At 39.9% G+C, this 15,060-nt stretch overlaps 1 protein-coding gene across 2 annotated transcripts; it reads right to left on the reverse strand.

Moving 5' to 3' along the window:
* Positions 1-385: 385 nt before the first annotated feature.
* Positions 386-4,894, reverse strand: rad51ap1 (RAD51 associated protein 1). Of its 2 annotated transcripts, none has more exons than XM_031758357.2 (9): positions 4,637-4,894; positions 4,485-4,531; positions 3,445-3,574; positions 1,804-1,910; positions 1,638-1,721; positions 1,418-1,552; positions 1,144-1,329; positions 926-1,063; positions 386-827 (listed from the first exon to the last, which is right to left on the reverse strand). In XM_031758357.2, exons 1-9 carry the CDS (start codon positions 4,651-4,653, stop codon positions 700-702), a joined length of 972 nt encoding a protein of 323 aa, XP_031614217.1. In that variant the 5' UTR covers positions 4,654-4,894; the 3' UTR covers positions 386-699. The 2 variants fall into 2 exon arrangements, with proteins under 2 accessions (XP_031614217.1, XP_031614209.1); XM_031758349.2 differs by having other exon boundaries at positions 926-1,066; positions 4,637-4,891.
* Between the last annotated feature and the right edge of the window lie 10,166 nt (positions 4,895-15,060).

The raw sequence follows: 15,060 nt of genomic DNA on the forward strand, positions 1-15,060 counted from the left end.
TATAAAAGATGAGGTTTTGGAAGTTTGCTGATCCAGCAGCCTGTAAAGCAATAAAGTACTTTCTTTTTATGCATCTAGTGAAACAAAATAACCACGAATGGAATTAAGGAATTACAAACAACACTTCAATCATAATGCAGGCAGTGTCTGTCGTAAATATATGACATCAATTTTCAAAAGATATTCCAGCTTGATGTAACCATAAATAATACAGTGGCACTAACTTGTAATGATGCATGACTGATGCACTGGCTTTGTTAGAGGACTATGTAAAAGGTTATGAGGCGCTCTGTCAGCCATTTTTGGCTAAATGTGTTTTTATTATGGTTCCTGTGCAGTTTTAGAAAAAAAGTTAACAAGTGTGGAAAGGTAGCACACCCAGGTAACCAGTTTTTCTATGTTTATTTAAATGTATGTACAAGATTTACAGTGTTCACACACTAGAGCAAAAATGTGTTTTGAGTGGAGGTAACATGACACAATTCAGGACCAAAAAAAAATGACACAACTCAGACATGAACTCACACTTTCAGAATTTAACCTCAAATAGCATCCAGGGGTAAGAGGGTGAAGACCCTCTCAGTAACGCGCATTTTGTATCACACTAATAGAAATTAATATTTAGAAGTCTTTGCCTAAAAATAACTGAAAACTTTAAAAACACAACATGACCTGACCTCTGACAGCAGGTCAGTTCAGTCAGTGGCTTGCAACACTAGGGTGCAAAGGTTTGACTCGAACGAGGCGGGAGAGCCCGAGCCGCAGACCCTGACCCGGAGACTTCACTGCTGGAGTCTGGGACGTGGAGGGACTTTTTCCAATTTGAGCTGGGAGGAAAAAACACAAATAAATTGATAAATATGTTAAATTGAGTTAATTTTACAGGAACATGTTCCAGCTGTGCTGCTGTTCAGTCATTCAGTACCTGGTGGGTTCCACTTGGGCATTTTTCCCGCTGCTGGGCTCAGAGAGGCTGCAGGCTTCGATGTGCAGACTGTGGAGGATGACGCGGGTCTTTTAGAGGCAGGTTTGGCTGTTGGAGGTGTTGTCACTGGGGTAGAAGCTGCTGTGAGAGGGAACAGCGCTCATTCAAATGTGAAATTATGACTTGCAGACAAAAGCTGATGATCCTCATGGGCGTACCTGCTGCTTGCGATTTAGGCTTTGATGGTTTCGATGGTTGCTTTTCTTTTTTAGAAGCAAGAGTCTGTTTGGTTTTTTCACTCTTTGTTGCTTTTTCTTTCTTTTTAGTCTTGCTTGCTTTCTTTATTGTGAACTCCTCATCTTCGCTCTCAGATGGTTCACTGAAATCTTCATCGCTTTCTGAATCTGCAAAAGCATTATTTTTACTTTAAAGACACAAAAACAAAGAGTAAAAAATGCTCAATAGCTACTTAAAAAGCTATGGCAGAGTAACCTGGTGTCAGTTTGGGTTGATAGTCATCATCATCATCACCATCCTTGTTTTTCAGCTCCTCAGTAGCTTTGGAGGCAGCCTTTCTCTGCCTGGCAGGAGCAGGCGACCCTTTCTCTGATGTGATTTTGTCCAAACCTGAAGAAAACCCATAATGATATTAAACAGAGGGAAGGAAATTAAATCTCCAACTACATAAATGAATAAACCTGCTGGACTTTACCCATAACTGCACCATCCACACTGCAGTTGGACAGGAGCAGAAAAGCTGGATCTGTGTTTTCATCTACTGGAAATTTGACATCTCCTGGATAAATTTATGAGGAAATTAAGCCAACAGCCTTTTAATCACATGAAATTTAATGATCCTTTTAAAGAACAAATCATACCTTTACTGACAGGAGACTGGTCCTTCACTTCCTCTACATTATTGAGCATGGAAAGCGTGATGGCTGCTTCGAGATCCCTCTCATACAGCTTTTCGTCCAGTGGCTTTCTGCACAAATGAATCAAGATTCAATCCATGTTAGAGATTTTCACCTATGAGCATTTCTAATGAATAAAACTGATAAAAATGTAAAAGAAAAGACTACTTTTCGGTGACATTTTTTTAAATTTAACTCAGCATAATCAACATTTTGTTTTGATTTAGCGATTATCCCCACTGATTAGCCAGTCATCATTTTATCAATGACTTTGAATGGCTTTACTATTCAACCACCTTGATGAGTTAAAGCATCACAGCGAGGCTTTAACCCAAACATTTATCCGCAGTCTGCAGTATATTCTTTAAAAGTGACTGCTTACCTTCAAGCTGACTGCACACCCAGTGCAGCTCTCGCTCTACACTAACAGTGATGAAATCAAAGTTATAATTTCCACTGCTTATCTCCTAAGCTTAGCTACTCATCTCAACAAAATATGAACTCATTTTGAAAATCTATTAATGCACTGGTGCTAGACCCAAGTATTACTTTTGGACTGGTATTTCTTTACATATCATATCTATACCTACAACAAAAGACCAAAAATCTGTGAGTTTAATCCTTTTAATCATCATGTGGTGCAATATTGTCATCACTAGGGCCACAATGACTGAGATTAAAATAAGAAAATGTTCAAATTCATTAGTGAATGTGGACAGTCACCTCAAATCGCCTTGAGGTGACTGTTGTTGTGATTTGGCGCTATATAAATAAAACTGAATTGAATTGAATTTCAAACCACAAGACCAGTGTTTCCCAAAGTGTGGCCTGCAGCCCCCTGGTGGGCCTTGAAGGTAGTGCAGGTGAGCCACAAGAATCTGACCTAAATACTACGTTATTCTTAAATGTTGGGCCCATTTTGGATCTTGGATGCATCTTATAGTTCATTGGTAGTGAGCAAAAACTATACTAGTGTCAGCAGCTGTAACTTCAGAGGATCAACTAAAAGGAAACACTGCACTGCACACATTTACAGTACTGTGCGTGTGTCTATTTGTTAAGATATTTGCCTACTGACAGTAACCAATGCAAATGAACTCCTATACATGACCACTTCATGCTGCTCAAGGTGGATGACACTGTGCATCAACCAAATGCTGACGAGTTGAGAAGTGTGCCAAAACAGGGAAAGGAGCGACAAAGGAACACAAAAAAAGAAAAGCAAAGGTACAAGATGAAAAGTAAAGACAGTGGCTGCAGTGGACACTTGATTATTTTTAATGCTCGGCTTCACTTCAGCTCTTTTGTGCTTTAGAACTACATTCTTAGCGGATGGCGGATGAACCTAGGGCAGCACAAGCAAGAGTAACCCACAGAGTGGTGGCACCACTGCCCCCTGCAGGTAGATAGGTAACCTGTAGCTGCCTATGGATAGCTAACGGACTGAAACATAACTTCCCCACATTGCAGGACATACACAAGTGGTGCGCCCTCTGCTGGAAACAAACTAAACAGCAGTAAAACTGGTAACATTTATTCACAGCAGGTTTCATGAGCCCTCTAGCCTGATTGTCACAGCCAGTGTCAGATTAACTCGCCACCTACCTGTTCTTCTGGCTCGATTGTGAGGTGGCCTCTTGACTGGAGGACTTGCTTAATGATTTCTTCTGTTCTTGTTTCACATCCTCCCTGACCTTTTTGCTGGGTGGGGCCTTCACACAGGCAAAATCCTCATCTGTCACAAAATGAGGACAAATGACAAAGATACCACTGTTAAGACTGGAAAGTGAGTCCTTTGGATTACACATGTGCACCCTATTGTACTACAGGTTTTCCTGGAATTTAAGAGTCTTCTGCAAAGCAACAGTATCTAATAGCACGTTTTTTGTTGCAATGTCCTTTTCCTGATCACACCACTTTGTTTTGCACGAAGTGACACCACTGCAGTGAGTGCGATTTATCAATTTAACACAAGACATCTAAAGTAAATAAAATGTAAAGATCACTGTAAAATTTCCAACAGATCCGTCATAAAGATGTTAATATTTCTGTGCTCATCAATACACCCACTGGCACAGCGTGTGGATGTCTCACCTTTTCAAAATAAAACAAAAAAAACAAAAAACAGAAAGAAAGATGGTCTTCCGTGTGGAAAAACCTCATTCTGAATACTTAAGATCAACCTGTTATTATAACATTTAAATACTTCACTTAAGGTGGGGCCCACCCCCTTTTCACTCTGTTGCCCACAACATACATACATACATGCATACATTTCTTTGTGTATTTTACCTTCCTTCCTTCCTTACCTTATATATATACACACACACACACACACATTTAGCCTTTATCATAAAGCAAGTCAGTAGAACTTGCATAAAGTTTTTAATTTATTTATTTAAATTTGTATGCAGTTCTACTTTCAGTTGCTCCCTTTAGGCGTCTCCACAGCAGATCTGCCCCATCTCACACTATTCCCAGCATCCTCCTCTGTCACACCAACCCTATGCATGTCAGCCTTCACTACATCCACGCATCGCCTCTGTAAGACTATAAAATCATGACATGACATGCTATGCTATGCTATTTCTTCATCACACTGTGGATCAAATGGGCCAGGATAACAGATTTTTAATTTAACTCACCATCATCGAAGTCCTTGCTCTCACAGTAATTCACAGTCTTTGTCTTCCTGTGTGTCAACAATTAAAAAAAACAAAAAAAATAAATTTAAAAACATTTTTTTAGCATCACCACAGATCTAGTTTACCAGGCATAGACAAAAGCAGTAGCTCACCTAGATGGTCGGTCCATAGCTCGCTTTTTAGTCAGCTAACAATAACCGCATTGACACGGCTAATCAGCACTACTCCCTCCAGCTGAGTGAAGTCGACCAAACTTTGACTTTCGATCTCCACACGATTACAAAAAAGTTAAGGTGTCACTTATCGTGAATGAGATCCGTAAACTATATAACTTTAGTTACACAAGCTTAACGTGAGGTACGTCGGTCCCCCAAGCTCTCAAACAGCCCGCCTGAACAGACCAGAAGTGACGTCAGTTGTTTACCAATCTGACGGAAACTGCAAGCAGATTCGTTTATTTCTAAACAAAGCAAAAGAATACAGAAGAAGAGTCCGTTTGTGGCAGCCCGTTTTAATCTTTAAAATCAGAAATAATCAGAGAGCAATAGATAATTTTCTGTTTTTCTTTTTAATTCGTTTTTTAAGGTGTCGAATCTGCTTCTCTCAAATAGCTTGGCGCAGCTTTGCTAAGTTCGCCCGGCTAACAATAATAAATGGCTTGGTACTGTGCAAAAATCTTGTGCCGCCCCATTTTTTATCTATAGTTTGATATGAAAATGTGAATGGATACAGCAGTTTATTAAAACGTGTGCAAACACGTGTGTAAATGCCGTATATAAGGCAAAAACAGAGTTTGAAAGTCAATATTTGGTATGAGCACCTTTATTCAACATAGCCTGAACTTTCTTGGACAACCTTTCTTGTTTATTCTTCGGGAATAGTTCTCCAGGCTTTGTGAAGGACATTCAGACCTCTTCTTTGGATGTTGGCTGTCTTTCGTTGGTCCCACTCTGTTTCAGTAATGTTTCAGTCCGAGCTCTGGGATATGGAAAGCCAGGACCTATCTATCTAGGTAAGATCGGGATTATTGCCATACTGCAACATTAAGCTGTTGCCAATCAGATGCATTTCAGATGATATTGCAAAATCTGACGGTACTTTTCTGCAGTTATAAGTACATCAATTTTGACAAGATCCCCAACAGGTTGAAATGCAGCCCTAAAACCATTACAGCCTCCACTGTGTTTTATGGATGGTTGTAGAGGCTCACTGTTGGACACTCTCTTAACCTCCTGACAACAGCTCCAAAAATTTGAGCCAAAAATTTCAAATTGTATTCATCACTCAGTCAGACCTGTTGTCACTGATTTTTACACCTTTTGAGGAGTGGAATTATGGATATATTAATTTACATTTTTTACTTTAAATGACCAAAGACTTGTCTTTTTTTCATATTTTGCTCTTCTAGATAATCTTTGTTTTTTGTATGTTTTTTCTTACAGGTGTGGCAGAAGTGATCCATTGCATTTTTCTGTTTGAGCTCTACCCTTTTTGTCACGGTTCTGGGTCGGTTCGACCCAGCATTCTGAGTTTATTATGTTTTGGTTTATTCTTGAATGATCGTTTTGCTACCTTTGTGATTTGTTGGTTATTATTTGAATTCTATGTTTCTGTTTATTCATGTTTAAGGATTTGTTCTTCGGTTGTGTCTCACGTTTAGTATAGTTCAGGTTCCATGTGCTATATTCTGTCTGCCTCTCAGTGTCGAGCCTACGTCCTTGTGTAGTGTTTTCTTGTTCCCTGTTTTATTGTGAAGGTCTGCGTCTCATGTGAGTGTGTTCAGTTTACCTCCCTTGTCTCCTCTCGTTAATTACTCCCACCTGTGTGTAATCTCCCTGTGTTTCTCTGAGTGTATTTAAGTCGTGTCTTCTGTTGTAGTAGTCGCAGGTCCGTCTGTGTATCTACCATGTTCCATTCGTGTGTTCTCCCTGCTGTCACCATCATATACCATCGTCTATCTTCCTTCATGTTCAGGTTCGTGTTCAGTAGTTAGTTGTTCCCAGTGTAGTTTAGTTCATTCTCCGTTTGCCTATTTTTATTTTGTGTTCAATAAACCACCTTCACACCTTTACAAGTGCCTGCGTTTGCATCCTCCTTTATTATTTCCACACGGCTCATCTCACTCGCCGTGACAGTTTTATCATATTTTCTCCCCCTTTCTTTTTTTCTTTGCCTTTTTTCTCCTGCCTGTCAGCTTTGGCATTGTCATATTACTGTATATATGTTCTGTGATACCAGAAATAATAATAATAAGAAACAAATAAACAGATAAAAGAAATAAACAAAAGGAGCTATAGAGAAATTATAGAATTCATCTTAGGAAAGTGAACGTGTTTAGAACAACATCGCATTCAGGTCAAGACAAGCTTTTAAAAAAAGAAAAAAAATAAGACAAGTGCAAAAACAACTAGTCACTGCTAACATGCTCAAATGTATACACAAAAATTAGTCGTGAAAGACACCAGGACCCGGTGTTACTGTTTTCTTTAAAGAAAAACAAGCCCACAGTAGTACATAGAAGCTAACAGAGTAGAATCACTATCACCACATTATTGTGTGAGGGGCTCTTTATGCTGGTTTTTGCCAATTTCTTCATTGGCTGTTGCTGTTTGTCATAATTCTTAAATGATAAAAGAAGGATTTTGTGTATTTCCTTCTTTTTACAAGGTGGATCTTTGCTCTTGCATGTACATGACAGCTGATGCTGGGGAGTAACTCAAACGACAGTGAGTAAGTAATATAACAAATTACTTTCTACACAGAGTAAATAAAGAATCTAATCATATCTTTGGGAATGATTAATAGAAAGGAACTCAGAGACTGCAGTTGTGGTTCTATTGTGTAGTTGTTTACATATTTGCCTGACAAGTGAAAGATTGCAGGAGGAGACACAAATCCTTTGGGGATTGTTTCAGAAATAATATCTGGTTTAAAAGAAAAAGCCAAAATTCAATATGCGGGAACTAATCAAAGATTGTAGTTGTCCTCTAAGCCCAAGACTAAATGACCCAGGTTTACAGTAAATATAGTGACCTGGACTTTTCCATCAGTTTGTGTGAATTTTATAATCCAGTAGACAAACAGGCAAACAAAAGCCATATTTTCACCCAGAAAAAGAAGTCTTAGGTTAACCTTTTTCTTTTTCAGTGCACTTGCAACAATTTGGAGAATTCACTGACAGAGAGCTGACAAACGTCTTTTTTTTTTTTTTTTTTTTACAAATCATTTAGACAAGAAACTGCTTCAGTCTAGTCCGGGGTTAATGCAGAAGATCAGCTCTTAGTTAAGCACAAGTTTTAGGATCTGAAACTTTAGCTTTTGAGACTTTGGGATGTAACATATGCTACCTGCCACCTCATGTCTTACTTCCTTTAATATGCCAAATTAGTCTAAAGTAGTTATTCATTCCACACCTACAGTACCAGGCTGCCAAACCTAAGTTTGCACAAGTGCAGATGTAGGTGTGTGCGGGGGACTAGAATGAAGAAACAAACATCACTTACTTAAAAATATATGTGGGTAATATCTTTAAAATGGTCTAAAAAAGTGTTTTTAAACTGTCAACTGTGCTAAATATATTTCAGATCATAAACATCTCTCTGGAAACTTGTGGTTTCTGGACTGCATCTTAGCCATCATCTTGTATGAAAGTTAACTTTGAGGAGGCATTTCTGCTTCTTTATTTGCAGGCAGTGACAGTATCAGTCGTGTCAGACAAGTTACCAGCAGGTGGCAGCATAATGCCTTCTGGTTCACAGAGGTACAGACTCTGACTGGCTGATTGACATGAACCTGACACGTCCTCAGCTACTCAGTCGCCCACACTCAGGGCGGAAGCAATCACGGCTCCCTCTAAAGTGCAGTGAAAGTAAAATCCCTCCATTTTTACTGCACTTTCAAGAGAAGAGCAGCTGCCCCGAGGGTTGTCATTTTCTAGTTTGTGAGTGGGTGGCTGTCGGCTGCGGTTTGTCACACAGTGGACCTTGAGGAACAACCAGGGATGTGATGGTCCACTCCTTTGGACCCAGACAAGGGAGGAGAACATGCATCCACGGGGCCAAAAGGCCCTGTGGTCACGCATTCCTAAACTCCTCCAGCACTGCCTACAGCCACGACTAAAATATCAGATCCAGTCATGCAAACACTGCGGTCACAACATAACGCTTCCATTCACACATATATACATGCTTATATTGTATTTATTCCAGCGCTACAAATGACAGGTTGAGCACACCCCTGCATTCTCTTAAAATGCCGAAGTTAATCTTGAAACGACAGTCGCGTTTCTCTGGCACTTCTCCACATATACATCCGTTTATAACTGTAGGAAATGTTTAGAATATATGCTGCTACAGTTAAAATTACCATGTCTCCAATCCTATATGTTCCCAAACAAAGTCACATGACCACTAAAGAGGGAAAGACTGTTACATAAACTAAAGTAAAAGTAGAAATATCCTGTTAGTGAGTTTAGTGGCAGTTACATGGGTTTATATTGTTAAGCTGTGTGATGATAATTTGTCTTTAAAAAAGGTAATACTGCACATTTCTGCATGTTTTAGTGGTGTACAGTCTGTGAATTAATCTCAAGGTTAAAATGTCAAAAATGTAAAACATAAAGATAATTATTTTGCATTTTAGACTGCAGTTATAGTCGCTCTAGTTCATAACAAACCCTGTAACAAAGCCCAAACTGAGTAACTGTTTTACAGCCGTTGGCTCTATGCATGAAAGACATGAGTAAAGAGGTCCAGAGGGACAAGGGAAATTTGGAGTAACTGTTTCTCTAATTTCCTTATGCAAATTAATCCTTGTTAGATTTAATTTGTGGATTATGTAACATATTTAACAAATACATAATGATTGTTTTTTTCTTTCTCTGGCAACACTAGGCAGCATTACTAGGCTATTTTGGAACAAGGCATCCAGTTGGGTTTACTAGGCTAGTTGGCATCTGTGAGGTCATCAGTGGTCTTAATTTCAGCTTGTTAGTTGGAAGTGGTCAGGAGGCAGTTTCCCCCCCCTCAACCACTGATGTGAATGCCATCATTATGCGCTCTATAGCATCTCAGAGTGGTAGTTTGTGTGGGGCTCTCTGAGTCCTGCACCCATCCCCCTGTATGGTTGTTCCGCAGGCGGAGACTACAATGTTGTTATTTACATTCCTCACAGGGCAAAGAGAAACTAGACTGCTTCTGCACTATTAAGATATTTTAGGAACATTGAAAAAATATAGTGTTGTGCACGAATATGATTGAGTACTGCTGTTAATGTAACAGAAGTACTCCATAAGAGGTTATTTGTCCCTCCAAGCTGTGTTATTATGCTGCAAGCCGGGCATATTTTTAGCTACTCGTGGGGACAAAATGCTCTGTCTGAGAGAACATTCATAGGTCGGGGGCACCAATTATTTACAAGCCTCAAACTAAATTTGTCTTGATGGGCTCTTAGTGTTTCGGATATCCGGCGTTGCAGTTGTGTTAGAGTGCTGTTTGTTATTGTAACCTAGAAATGGCCTTGCATCTTCAGACGTGGAGCGGCGGTGACCACAGCATTGCCACAACGGCCACAGCTTTAGCCAGGGGATCAGAGTGGGCAGACAGATCTGTCAATCAGTGGCTTCCGGAGTTTGTTGTCTTAGACCTCGTCTTCTTAACTGCATGCTTTCGCAGAATTTTCTCTTTTTTTTAGTGTACACATGCGGCGGCCACAAAACTAATTGCAAGGGAGATGAGAGGCCGCAGAGGAACAATCGTGAAGAGATTTTAGGACATGTAGGCTGCGTACACTGACACGGCAAACTGACATGTCAGTGTGTCCAGTTAAAAGTTATGATTGTTTAAAGCATTGCAGGATTAAAAGATCAGACAGTGTTGGTTAGAGGATGTTAAAGGCTTATAAACATTTAAAAAATAAAGCCAAAATAAATCCTTTGTAATCTACAGAAAGGTTATGGCTTTTATGATGCTTTATTTTCATACTATCCGGTCACAAATTGACATCATATCTTTTATATTTCAGTGCATTTGTGTTTGTAAGTCTATTTCTCATTACTCTGGAATCGTCACTAGTCCAGCACAGGGCCAAAAAAGAAACTGGTCACACTCACATCCACACCTATATGTCCAGTTTAGAATCACCAATTAACCTAACATGCATGTGAGTCTGTTCTTTGGGCTCTTCTTGGAAAACTACTTATAGTGGTAATTATGACTTGGATATTGACGGGAACACTTATTATAAGTTGGACAGTTTAGAAACTTGTAATTACAACGCCGAGATGACATGATCGCAGACAGTGTGGCTTTTTTTTTTTTTTTTAGATTTGTCTACTTGAGGGTTAGAAAATGGTGAAATATTTTTGAAAGATCGGTCACTTGGCAGATGTAGCTGACTGTAGCAGAAAGAAATGAGCTTGGAGAAAGAAAAGCAAACCAGGCTTTTTCTTATTTCTGCTTATTAGCCATTACTACTACTGCTCAAATCTCCAACCCGTGGGTAATCATGGTTAATTCGGGTTCCAGGTTATTGCAAGGAAGGTGAATTTATGAAATGCGTAAGATAAAGTTATTTCCATGGGCGTTTTCCTTAGGGTGGTACCAGGTCAGTGTATGATGCTGTCATGTCAATATGGAACAAAATCTCTGAGGAATGGTTCCAGCTTCTTGTTACCACCAATGTGTACCTAATAAAGTGTCCAGTGAGTAATATAATGTTAAATAATCTCAAAAATTCTTGTAATCATTGCAAATGTAAAACAGTTTTTAAGTTTTGAAAAGTGAACTGCATTTCACATGCCTCAAACTATTTGACTTTGCAAAGGTTAACTTAAAAGATGTGTGAGACATTGTTCTTTATTTCCACCTCTTAAGACAATAAATCATTTTAATGACTGTAAATTGATTACATTTTCTTAGCTCCATTACCTCCATTACCAAAACGCTTGAAAATAGGTTAAACTATTTTCAAGCGTTTTGGTATTTATTTGTGCCCCCCTCCCCCTTTTCCCTGATAGCACCTCATTTAAAAACTCCTAGGAACGCCCCTGTCCAGCCCGCTTAATTTTTTTTACCTTCTAAAAAGCTCATGTCATGAGTCCAGCTCTGTTAATACTGAGTATCGAATCACTGCTGCAGGGTGCTTGCAAGAGAGAAGAAAAGAAAAGGAGTGTTTTTTCTTTTTAGAAAAAGAAGTTTTTTACAAGTTCTTATGTGCTGAATCACTGTGACAAGACGTTTTTGCTTATGTTTTTGGGGCAGCGTTACTGACGATATCAGGCCCCAGAGGGGGAATCTGCAGTATGATTACATGTGCTGACAAGATGGTGGGGATAAAAACAGCATCAAAGGGCCGGCAATAATTCAACGCTGCCAGTTTTACACCGTGACACCATTCAAAATAGCATCTGTAACACAGCATTGTTTCCTGCACTCTGGCGTGGCACTTGAAGGGCACCGGGGGAGCAGTCTCATTAGGGCGACCTTTCAACAGGCGGGTCACAGGCAAAAGGAGACAAGCACATGAGACCTCAGTGACTTATGTGTCGTCGTGCCTGGGATGCAGCGCTCTCACTCCCGTCTCATTGTTGAAAGACTGATAGATCGACTATCTCAGATTCTCTGTTATGCATTTCCTACAAAGTGCACTGCTCCTTGTGTGCCAACCAAAACACACGGCTATCTTTAAGAGCCAGTAAGTGTCCACAAACTTCTGGAAGCAGCCAGCTGCCTCTGGAAAGGCATACTGGCTTGCTCACAAGGAAGTTTTTTTTTAAAGATTTTGTCAGTTACAAAACTTTTTAGTGATCAATTATGACCTGAAGCACAGTGGAAAAAACTTCACTGCACTCTGTAGTTTATAGCCTGACTATTTTGATGTCCCACTGAGGTACACAACCTGCAATGCAGGGGATGGCACAGTTTCCTTTTTACTATGTTTAGCTGAGCACCTGAAGTGCACATTATGCATTTTGAGATACTCATTTTCTTTTTGTGAACACCCACACTGTCGATCTGTGCTCACATGAAATGCAGAGAATTAATATTGCAAACGGTTGAGCTCACAGAAGTTTATTCAAGTGTCAGTGATCCCAGTCAGACCTCTTGCCAGCGTCCTAATGCTGCAATGCAGAGAGTTATCGTGCCTGACGGGGGAGGAGGTTCTCCCCCGTGCATTCAGAGATCTGTCGGACACCAGAGGGCGATGTCCACATGTGAGAGGGGAGGGTGCAGCTGGAGCATTTTTTCCACACAGAAAGGAAATTTTTAAGAGGTTGTTCACCTCTATTCATTAGCACACAATGTTTTATTAACTATATATCTTTCTTTAATGTGTCTTTGTTGGGCTTTGCGCTGAGGCGGTGTCAGCTATGGAGGACCAAAAGAGCCAAAATAAAAAAAATAATTAATGACTCTGATTAAATAGGGTATTAAATAGCCCAAATATAATAAAATTAAATATGATTGTTGGCATTGATAAATGCCACATAAAGTAATAGTTGTAAATGTAAAAATAAATGTAAAATTACAAATTTTACATTTATTATTTTTATTAGAAGTAGTAGTAGTATTGTATTTCTATGTGTTTTAAAATTTATATATTTATTTATCTTTTGGCAGTTTTGGTTCTCCATAATTCAGGTTTTGTTGTATACTTTTTTTTTTTTAACTTATACTGGGGGTTCAAATCCAGGTTTGGACCTTTCCGTGTAGAGGGTGCATGTTCTCTCTGGTACTCCTGCTTCCTTCCACAGTCCAAAGACATGCATGAGGTTGGGTTAGTTGGTCATCCTAAACACATAAGTGATTCTGGTCAGAGACACAAATTCCTTGGGTTTTGCATCAGGAAGGTTATCTGGTGTAAGACTGAATATGCAGCACTACCTGCTGTGGCAGCCCTGTCAGAAGTATCTTTATTTACATTAATCTACAGTTAAGATAGTTAAAGTGTTTACTTAATAAATATTTACAGGAGAGAAATAAATCATTCTAAAGATACGCTATGAAATTTTACACCCATCTTTTCCTGTCAGGACTTCCTTGTTGTGCTTATTATTCCACACCTGCCCACCAGACGTCACCATTACCACCTGACCTCCTCACCTGCTTATACAGTTGCTCCTTTTCCCTCTGCGTGAGGTCATCTGTGGTGCTTTACCTCCTCATCCTGTTCTGATTGCTGCTTTTAATTGCCAGCAACTTATCTTTGGAACTAGAAAAGACTAGTAATCAGTGGTCTGCTACTTTGCTTCCAAGTTTTACTCAATAACTTAAATTTGTTTGTGATTTGTTTTTGTTTTTTTAAAGAAAGAAAAACTGGTTGGCTACTCATTTTTCTGGATCTTTCTCAAGTGCCATTTGTTATTAGTTGCTCTCCAGGACTGGCAGCATGCCAGAAGCTTTGATCAATTCCTTATGGGTTTAGATTTCATCCAGTGGGGGCCGTGACAAAAATAAATGATCTGATCTTTGTTGTGCTGGCAGGATGACAGCAGCTCCATCCAGGATGACTCACTCTCTCAGCAGTGTGCCATTCCTGACGCTCTCCTCTACCCATCAGCAAAATTGCCTTGATCCTCCGCTCGTTGCCGCCCTGTCGCCCAACCTCGAGCTCGCTCACGACGGGGCAAGGCGGTCGCATCCTCGGGGCTGGCGGCGTGGTTTTCATCCCGCATGGGTGAGAACGTGCAAAGCAGTGAGCAAATGTGCTGAGAGAATTCCTTGCATTCTCCTGCTCGGTCCCGGTGGCCTGGTTTGGTGTTGGGTTCCTGGGAGAGAGGGAAGAGGAGCCAGGGGAATCGGCAGCCGACTCAGCAGCTGACACCTCCTCTGATCTCTATCTCTTCCTACAGCCATAAACCAAACTGTCTGACTTTTCAGCATGGTAGCCACGTAAACATAGCCTTCCTCGTGGTCTTCTTTAAGACTGCCAACTTTTGCATCGAAGGATCAGTTGGTTACGGCGAAGATTTGACAGTGACCAAATTTCAACCTCAGGTATTTTGTACGGAGCTGAGAAGAGACAAGATTAATGTTGAGGTTAAAAGAAACCACCACAGATAGATTGATCCTTTAATGGATCAGATACTCAGTCATGCTAGTAAAAATTACACTTTTTGCTCAACTTATCCATGCACTTTTATTTGATATATTGTCTTTTTCAGCAGGTGTTATTGTATTTAAAATGTAGTCAGTAGGTATTGAAAGACAGAAATTGAGATACATGCCACATTAACTGCTCTGTAAAACATTCTTAGTGCTACATGCTAAAGATTTTATGAGTCATGAGCCATGCTGAGCTTGCACTTTTCAGGTTAACACTACTCCAGTGTAATGCTTGCAAAACTGTCTGAACATAGCACGCTTGTTGGGCGGATTTTTACACATCTTTGAGCTCAGTGGGATAAGATCACAATTACTGAGCTGAAAGGGAGATCAATGATCATGATGTGAGCCAATCACTATTCCCAGTGCACAAGCAATTCTACAGTATCCTGGGGCCTTTGTAGATAAGATGGAGTTCTCACAGTTTTTGCTTGATAAAATACTCCAATTAAAATTCACCTGTCCCACAATGG

Source organism: Oreochromis aureus, linkage group 17 (assembly GCF_013358895.1).
Source record: "Oreochromis aureus strain Israel breed Guangdong linkage group 17, ZZ_aureus, whole genome shotgun sequence".
Lineage (NCBI taxonomy): Eukaryota > Metazoa > Chordata > Actinopteri > Cichliformes > Cichlidae > Oreochromis > Oreochromis aureus.